The following is a 9,752-nucleotide window of genomic DNA, read 5'->3' on the forward strand; positions in this document are numbered from 1 at the left end:
TTAGTATAACACGATCATCGTCATTATATAATAAACGTACTGAATATGTTGTTTTATCTTTATTCAAAGTAAAAAGCAAATAGAGGAGTTTGAAGTCTATAATATTCTTGAACCATAAGGAGAAAGACATGAAAAAAAATAAGAATATATATAACTGTAATAATAGCATGTCAATTTTATACAAAATTTTATATCAAAAGGCTAATAAAAATATATCGACAACCTAGTATCTTAGTAACTTCATTAGAAAAATAATTGGCATATGATGTTGTGCTCCTTGTTACACATTTCATCTCAAATCTAAAAACAGAGTTATAGATAAATTAGTTATATCTACAGTAAATATTTATACAAAAATGTTAATCATAACATGCTATTAAAATGAAAATAATATTATTCTTACCTAAATATTATTAAAAACTTTTTTGAACACGATGTTTGTTGTTGATGACTTTGGATTGTCGTCTTCGTCTAGAATTAAAACCCTGAGGCCACTGTGACTCTTAACTCTTGACAAAGCAACATAAAGTTGTCTATGGGTGAACACTGATTTTGGCAAGTAAAGTCCTACATCTGATAATGATTGACCCTGGCTCTTATTAATGGTCATTGCAAAGCATAGTGTTAATGGAAATTGTCTCTGTTGGAACTTAAATGGCAATCCTGAATTTGAAGGGATCAAGTTTATTTTTGGAATTTACACTTTATCTCCAATATTTCTACCGGTCACTACCGTCGCTCCAATTATGTTGCTGCCAAGTTCGTTAATTATTAATCTTGTCCCGTTGCATGAACCTAAAACCTGGTCTATGTTTCGCAATAGCATTACAGCGACTCATGCCTTCAAAGTCAACTTGTGATTGGATAGACCCAAACATTTGATGTCATTTAGGAACTCTGGTGTAAACCACTCTTATTGTACATCTTCATTCTCATCAGCTTGACATATTGTGTCAGAACTCAAATACTCCTTTTCCATCCATGGAAAGATTGTCAAGACAAAATCGTTTACCTTCTCGACACTCTCAAACGTGGGTTCAAGAATTGTCCTACTCTAAAAATACATGTAATCTGACATGTTTTGCAATAAATTTGGATATGCAAAATCTACCAAATGAGAGAGAGGGTCATCAGTAGTTGTAATCAATAGATTATCTGAAATTTTAATTTCTGATTCATCACCAACAATAGAACCAATATTTCCATTTCTAACATCAAGTATCCAATTAGCAAATCTCTTCATTTTACCTTCATCTTGATCTGCAGAAGATATTAGAAGTTTCATGATTAAGAATATAGGAATTAGTATTAGAATTTCAAATTTCAAATTTTTAAATAGAGTTTCCTAATTAGCTAATGCAAATTTTAAATTTTTAAATAAAATTTCCTAATTAACGTTCATTGTTTACTAGAAATATAGGAATTTGTTAATTTAAAAATAATTTTTATTATTAGTTTTGTCATAAATAGTATCAATCCTATTATTTGTTGATAAAAATAAATAAAATTAAATACAATCTAAAAATTAATAACCTTATAAATTACATAAATTTAGAAAAAATATTTAAAAAGAGAGAAAAAATGAAAGTATTTCTATTATGGAGAAACAATCTAAAAGATAACAATATAAACTGAGTAAAGAGAAAATTTATAAATGTAGCAAGTAAAAAAATTTAAATTTAAAAATCGAAACGGTTAAGAAGTCACTTAATCATGAATTAGTATTAGAATTTCAAATTTCAAAATTTTAAATAAAGTTTCCTAATTAGCTAGTACAAATTTTAAATTTTTAAATAGAATTTTTTAAATTAATTCAATTTTGTCGAAACAACATTAAAAACAGAATTCAATATAGGAGAATGTCAAATTAAAATTTTCTTTTAAATAGTATAAATAGCCTCACATTTTAATAAGACTAATAATTCTATTTATTTTAATATAATCTTTTGTAATTAGCATAGTAGATTATAAATTATATAAAATTTTAAAAAATATTCTCAAACCCAGTTGCTTACTTAAAAATTCAAAAAAAAAGTTTCTTTGAATTTAAATTTAAAATTTTAAACAAATACTTTAATTAAAAATTATAATTAGATTTTTTTTTAAATAAGTAAACATTAAAAATTAATAACTAACTTAATTGTATCAACAATAATTCATATGAAAAATTTATAACTTTATGACATTAAATACTAAATTAGAAATTAAAAGAATATCAACTAACTTCAATTTATATTAAAAAAAATTATAAATTCCAAACATAAAAATCGAAAAGAACCAAAAAAAAAAATAACAACTCAAGAAAAGACAATGTTTCCATCAAAACAAACATATGCTTGGCATTATTCTCTTAGATAGATTCTAAAAGGAATTCCAAAATATGTGCATCCAAATTCTCAAGTTTCATTCTCAATCTTGATTTTCTTGTAAGTTGAGGTATCTCCTTACACCTTCGAATCTTTTGACTCCGAGGATAGTCACTTCGTTGGTGTAATAGTATTTTTCAATACTTTAGATTCATCATTGTTCACAATTTCATTAGAGAATTCAAGCAACAAATTCTGTACAAAATACTACGTTAAATTAAAGACTTCCTTGTCACCTTTGATTTTATCTCAATAATATTTTTTGAATAAAATAAAGATCTAACTTTGAGAAAACAAACAAACAAAAAATTTATTTTTTGAACAAATACCTTAGCACCTTCTACTTTCTCCCCTTCAATGATTGAGGATGCCTTTGAAGTTGGAAGCAAACCACTGGTATAGTCAACATTCTAAAATTATAATTAGTTATTAATTATTATTTATAAATTAGATACTACTAATAACCAAGGAAGAGAAAAATAAATTAATTTTTAATAGAAAATACACTTATAACTGTACTCACAATTTGAATAGGGTGAGCCTTTTTTAATTTATTTATGAGATCCACATTATCAGTCATCTTCTTAACTTTATAAGAAGATGAAAAACGTGGATTATCAAATATTTGAACTTTAACGATAAAGAGGAAGCTCTTATCAATTAGGTTGAGTAAAAGTGTAGGTGTATCCGATAAATCTCCTTTCTGCAAGGTATTACATAATATATTAATAATAAATAATATAAAAATTACCATAATCTTTCCCAAAACTTGTTTTACCTCCTTGTCAAAGACTACGAAACATGCACAATCAGAGTCATCAATGACACCAAGCTTTATTTGGTACTTGCTTAATAAAAAAATAGTAGAGTAAAGGACAAATAGGTCCTTGACCTTTTTTTATGCGGACATTTTCGTCCTCAAAGATTGGAAAATACATTCATGTCCCTGACCCTTCCAAAACGCGGACAAATTGATCCCTCCGTTGAAGTGACTCCGTTAGACTCAACGGAAAATGCTGACGTGGCTCCCGTGGTGCTGACCTGGCCGTTACGGGAGCACACGTGGCATGTAGCTTTTGAAAACAGGACATATTAGTCCTCTCACACAAAAATGTGTAACTTTTCAAAACAGGACATATTAGTCCTTCCACCCCAAAACGACGTCGTTTCACCCAAACCCCAAATCTTTCACATTTATGAGCCCTAATCCTTCCACAGATCAGCCACCTCCAACCCCAACCACCTCCTGCCCCTGACTCCCTCTTCCACCACCACCTACACTGCCCCTCCTCTCCTTGCTCCATCCCCCTCACTTACCCTAACACACTATACTCCCTTTTCCATGCGCACCCTCCATAACCACCATATCCCACTGTTCTGTTTTAGTCTCATGATACAACTACATTGGTCAAAAATCCAACAACCAAAACCTGCGCATGAACCTGCCTAGAAAGCTCAAAGTCCTTCATCTTCACACAAACAATCAACACACTTGCAAAACTAAACCCATTATACCCAATACACAATCTCCTCAACTCCCTGTAAAACCTCAAAGCCTCACTAAACACCCCATTACGCGTATACCCAACAATCATCGTATTCCACGATACGAAATCCCTCTCAGGCATTCTATCAAACACATCTCGAGCCTGCTTCATCATGCCCAATTTCACATACCCAGAAATCATATTTTTCCAAGAGTATAAATTTTTAGCCTCTATTTTGTCGAACAACTTGCGGGCACTAACAAAATCACCGCAACTAAAGTACATACAAATCAAATGGTTGGCCAAATACGTAGTGGGGCGTTTGAAACCGGTGAGCTTGAGATGCAAATGGACCAATTTGCCTTCACGGTAGGATTTGGAGGCGGAGCAATGGCGCAAGAGGATGGCGAGAATAGGAGAAGGTAAGAAAATGCCCTTAGGGTGGAAGTGATCGAGAGATGAAACAGCTTCGTAGTGGAAAGAAGCGTTGAGGGGAGACTTTGAAATGCAGAGCTTGAGGGATTTAAAGTGCTTGAGCTTGTTGAGGGGTGAGAAGGAGAGAGGCGATGGGTTTGCAGAGGAAGAAGAACATGTGAGTTGATGTTACGGTTCGTCGTCATCTATGTGTACGTGCGGTGGTGGAGAAGCTCCGGCCACCATGGACGGGAGATCTAGGAAAATGAAGGTGGTGGCGGCGGATAATAATGAAAATGGTGGTGGGTGAACCACATACAAAACCCAAAAGCAAAGTGGATCAAAAGTCGGCATCTTCCTAGCGGAATCAACATCCTACGTAGTACGCGTCAACATCATGGGACACAGTGGTTGTGGAGGGTGCGCATGGGGAGGGGAGTAGAGTGTGTTATGGTAAACAAGGGAGTGGAGAGGGAGGAGGAGGGGGCAAGGAGAGGAGGGGCAGCGTAGGTGGTGGTGGAAGAGGGAGTCAGGGGCAGGAGATGGTTGGGGTTGGAAGTGGTTGATCTGTGGAAGGATTAGGGCTCATAAATGTGAAAGATTGGGGGTTTGGGTGAAACGACGTCGTTTTGGAGTGAGAGGACTAATATGTCCTGTTTTGAAAAGCTACACGTTTTGGTGTGAGAGGACTAATATGTCCTGTTTTGAAAACCTACATGCCACGTGTGCTCCCGTAACGGCCAGGTCAGCGCCACGGGAGCCACGTCAGCGTTTTCCATTGAGTCTAACGGAGTCACTTCAACGGAGGGGTCAATTTGTCCGCGTTTTGGAAGGGTCAGGGACATAAATGTATTTTCTAATTCTTGAGGACGAAAATGTCTACGAAAAAAAAGGTTAGGGACCTATTTGTCCTTTACTCAAAATAGTATAAAAAAAAGGTTAAACATAGACTTATTCAATATCTAATCTATTATTATTAGACTTTAAATTAAAAAAATAAATAAATAACCTTGCAGTTATGGATAAAAGGAGACGGTCACAACTTGAACATTTGAAAGTTTTTGTAAAAGTATATGTGGACCTGTTGCATTCACATTGATCGCACCACCAGTCTGGAGTATCTATAATATGACTTATAGTAGTCAAGACAACACAAACAGCATTTTGAAAAAAAAAAACTTAATGATTTAAATTCCTTAAATTTAGTGAGTTTTTAAATCTAAAAGATATATCTAAATAAATAAGATGAATAAACAAAAATAATCAATATACAACAGATTTAAATTAATTTTTTCCTCATTTTTTTACAGAAAAGAAAATTACCGTATCTAATTCTTTTAAGTGCTCAATGATTTTGCCTTGATAAATTTTTAAGAATGCAACCTCATTTGGAATTGCGCCGATATTATCCCTAGGTTCTTCAAATCTTACAAAGCTAGATAAATAAAGCAAAAAAAAACTACATTAGATAACACATATAAATAATATTAAGCTAAAGAATTAAAAAATATATATATACCCACCTATTTTTAAATCGGATGACATTTGCTTCTTCAAGATTGAAGAACATCTTTGTGCCATACATGAAATTCTGTAAAATAATTTTTTCTGAAAAATTTAATTTAATACAAAATGAGTAAAAACTCACATAAAAAATGAGTAAAAGCTCACATATAAAAATTCACATAATTATGGATAAATATTACCGTTATATAACTTCACTCTAACAAATTGTAAGACGACAACAACTCCATCTTTATTGCCGGATCCCAAAAAAATATTTAATTAATGTGTATAGTTGTCAAAAAGTGCACACTCCATTATTTTTCTATGTCAAATAGAATATTTAATGTTAAATATATTTTTATAACAAAATAAACAAAAAATAATTACAACTAAAAAAGTAACTAACAATAAAATAATATCAAATTATATATATTTTATATTTTAAAATTTAAAAATTAACAATAAAATTAAAATATAAAACACAATTTAAAAAAAATTAATAATTAGTTTATTAATTATTTTAAACTCATAAAAAACTAAGTACGAAAAGAATGCTTTCTATTAAAATTCTTTTTAAAGAAGGATTTAAACATTTTCTTTCAAAATCAATCCGAACTCATTTTCAAAAAATTTAAATATTATTAATAAAAAAATATTGCCTTTTTTTCAAAAACATTGCCTTTGAAAAAAAAAGGTTTGTTACCTATTAATAATATTAATAAAAACATTCATAATAAAATAAATTAAAATAGCAATTTAAAAAGATGAGAATATCAAAATTTTTAGATTTATAAAAATAAATATATAATTATCCATCATCAATCTCTAATTCAATAATAATGTACTTGGTTGATTTGTTATTCTTTTCAAGAGTCTTCTTACTCTCAATTCCAGCAAGATATCCAACAACATCTGAAATAATTTAAAATAAAAAAATTATTGTCAATAAGTTTGTTAAAAAAAAACATAGTCAAAATTATCAATAAAATAAATTATACTTTTTCTAAAACAATAAACTTACCTACTAAGTAGATGTAATCATACTCAGGAGCATTGAGAGTGTCAAAACTCATCACAAAATTAAAGTCATATCGTGGGATACTTGACGATTCTGGAAGTCTGTGCACATCGGTATGTTGGTTTAAATTAACCACATACTCATGATGTGTAGTTTTGAAGTTATCCTCATTGAGTCCAATACAAAAATATCTTATTTGGTAAAATATTCCTTCCTTTAGCAAATTCACGAATCGAGACACAAGAGCACTCTTAATCGAGGCGTGTATTTTTTCTCCTTAGAATTGATAAACAAAAATCAAAGAACAATTAGTTAGGGATAAACAAACAAATTTAAAATAAAATATAAAATTATTAGTAGAAAACTAACGTCTTCGTCGAGGCAAACCATCTCAATTGAGTATGGCAATAAAGAATTTCCGTAACTTGGTAGTATCCATAACCGTATCACTCGTATACGTACACACAAATTGTCGATTGAATGATTGATTTCTGCGATTTTGTGAATACCAGTCATTGAAATAAGTAGAGAAATTTTAGATTTTGGATGTATGTAAAGAAAGGATTTGATGTACTTTGAATTATGGTGCTATACATATCTCATAACTTATACTTTTATAGTTGACTCATAACTAAAATTTTTTAAAATTTGACTTTAATTTAAATTTGAATTAAATTTTAAATAAAGTAAATAAATATATTATCAATTTTAAAAATTCTAAATTAACGTAAATATATTTAAATTTACGTATGTAGCTGCAATTTTTTAAAAAAATCTACAAAAATTTAAAAAAATAATGCTAAAAAGAATAAAAAATTTTTAAAAAATAGTGTTAAAATTTAAAAAATAACAATCTAAATAAAATAATTTAAAATTTAAAAAATAACAACCTAAGTATAACAACTCAAACAAATAATTTAAAATTTGAAAATAACAACCTAAGCAAATAATAATTTATAATTTATAAATATAAATCTAAAAATTTATAGTGACAACACCTAAGCAAATAAACTCCCAGACTCAACATATGAGCGCCTCGTCAGCATATGAGCTCCCCATTTGTATTACTATAAAGATAAAGATAGTTATTTAGTTTAGTTTAATCTCTTTTATTTATTAGTATGATTTTCAAAATTAATATATCCTTAGACTAATATATTTAGATAAAAACCAGTGTGTATCTAATTTATATATGAAATATAGCTTAAATTATAAAGTTATTATTTATGTTTATATTCTATATTTATTTTTTAAATTTAGATTTTATTATAATTTTGTATATTTATTTAATTATGACCAGTTTAACGAATTTAACAATAACTTATAATTAAACCAATAACTTATCAATTGAACCAATGATTTAGTGATTCAATAATATGATGGATTTGATTGCCAATAATTTTAACTGTGAATCTTAATTATAAAAAATATATATTAATTAAAATATAATATATATCAACAGTTAAAATTACTAGAATACCAGTGTTCCAAGTAATTTGAAAACTTTCCAATGTTATATTACATGGTACTGTGTCAAAATCACTACTTAATGCCAAAGTATAAAAAAACAAAAAATAAAGTTTTTCACATGCATACCGGAGTTTAAGCTGAATAGAATAATTGACTTTGGTTGAATAATATTAATTGCAAAACTCCATCGGGCCTTGTATCAGCTTCAATAATTTACATAAAATTCATTTACATCAAATTCTTCAATGGTAACAAAATGACATTGACAGCGGATCCACTAAGTACCAACATAACTACTTAAATAACGGAATTATTCTTTTGCTGCATTGAATGATTGCATAACATATTACAAAAAGAAATTACGGTTTGAAGGAGGATTTACAATAACCAGGTAATCTACAATGAAATTCAGACTCAATTATACAACAGTGCTCTTGAAATATTATATGTACTCACATCTTTGTAGAATTTTTTATGTAAAACTGAAACCAAATTTCAGATCAGATTGTGCAAGTGGAAGAACCACTCAAGTTTTATGAGAGCCTGCCTCTTATGATCACTCGTTCACTCTACAAGTAGGAACAGTTGCTAGATTTATTGCAAAATAATCCCCTAGGGGGGAAAAACAAATTAACACCTCATCTGATCAACAAGAAATTATCAACTTGTGCAAAGGCCAAAATTGATCATGAAACCTGTTGTACAAAATAGTATGCATTACAGTTGGTCTAATATGTTAGACTATTGATAGTTAACATAGCATAATCATCATAAAGCTAAAAAGAATGGTATTTAGAATAGAAATTTCTTTAGTTTCACTAAATTTCAATTAATTTTCTACAGTTTAAAAGTTCGTAATCAAGTTCTTAAATAAAAATTTTCAATTAGATACTTGTAGCTTAAACATTTCTAATTAAGTCCCTGTATTGTACAAATGTTAATACAAGGACTAAGATTATAAAAGTTTGAACTAGAGACCTAATTTGAAAATTTCTATACAAAAGAATTTGATTACAAACGTTAAAAATAATATAGACCTAACTAAAAATTAAATGAAATTATAGGGACCATTGGAGTAACTTAACCAAATGGGGAGATCAATCTTATCTTACAGTGCAAGGTATTAAAATCAGTGTCGCAAACTTATGAACTGAATGATCAAATGGCAAAGTTTGATACCGCTCTAGCTGCAGGCACTGGCAAAGTTCATTGCAATTAATTTTGAAAATTCCGATGGCCTTCAAGGATTTGCATATGGCCTTCAAGGATGTTCACCATTTTCTAATTTAGAAAACGCAGAGTCATCCTCATCTTCCCAATCAATGTCTTGCTCCTCATCAGAATCATCATCTTCATGTTCATTGTCATCATAATCATCCAAACCATCAAAATTTTCATCTTCGCTCTGCAAATAACATAAAGTGGATAAATTAATTTTGGAATGAAAATCTATTCTTTTCAAAATTAAAAGGAAAAAAGAATCCCATCAGT

The 9,752-nt window shown here is 29.6% G+C and overlaps 2 protein-coding genes across 3 annotated transcripts in view; both read right to left on the minus strand.

The window, feature by feature from the left end:
* Window positions 1–913: 913 nt before the first annotated feature.
* Window positions 914–6,846, minus strand: LOC107490358 (pentatricopeptide repeat-containing protein At1g19720-like). The gene is made up of 9 exons (XM_052261822.1): window positions 6,795–6,846; window positions 6,619–6,685; window positions 5,591–5,702; window positions 5,311–5,388; window positions 3,770–4,351; window positions 2,890–3,069; window positions 2,704–2,776; window positions 1,112–1,260; window positions 914–1,054 (listed from the first exon to the last, which is right to left on the minus strand). Exons 1-9 carry the CDS (start codon window positions 6,844–6,846, stop codon window positions 914–916), a joined length of 1,434 nt encoding a protein of 477 aa, XP_052117782.1.
* Window positions 6,847–8,438: 1,592 nt separating this feature from the next.
* The window catches only part of LOC107490408 (CRM-domain containing factor CFM3, chloroplastic/mitochondrial), a 6,677-nt gene continuing 5,363 nt past the window's right edge, over window positions 8,439–9,752 (minus strand). The window contains exons 9-10 of one of the 2 annotated variants that reach the window (XR_001592391.3): window positions 9,441–9,666; window positions 8,439–8,956 (exon numbers count right to left, since the gene is read on the minus strand). Coding sequence is in view for 1 of the 2 variants with exons in the window: in XM_016111188.3 (XP_015966674.1) it covers window positions 9,523–9,666 (144 nt within the window). In the remaining variant the exon portion in view is untranslated. Of the gene's footprint in view, window positions 8,957–9,204; window positions 9,667–9,752 lie in introns of those variants that run through there. The other variant, XM_016111188.3, reaches the window with a different exon arrangement.

This window comes from Arachis duranensis, chromosome 5 (assembly GCF_000817695.3).
Source record: "Arachis duranensis cultivar V14167 chromosome 5, aradu.V14167.gnm2.J7QH, whole genome shotgun sequence".
NCBI classification, from domain to species: Eukaryota; Viridiplantae; Streptophyta; class Magnoliopsida; order Fabales; family Fabaceae; genus Arachis; species Arachis duranensis.

Bases quoted from the DNA above. Each gene is read 5' to 3' on its own strand.
- LOC107490358 (XM_052261822.1), bottom strand. From the start codon at position 6,846: ATGAGTTTTGACACTCTCAATGCTCCTGAGTATGATTACATCTACTTA. The intron at 5,389-5,590 runs GTAATTTTCTTT...GTCATATTATAG, and splicing joins ACTTAAAAGAATTAGATACG to ATACTCCAGACTGGTGGTGC. The intron at 2,777-2,889 runs GTGAGTACAGTT...TTATAATTTTAG, and splicing joins AGGCTCACCCTATTCAAATT to AATGTTGACTATACCAGTGG.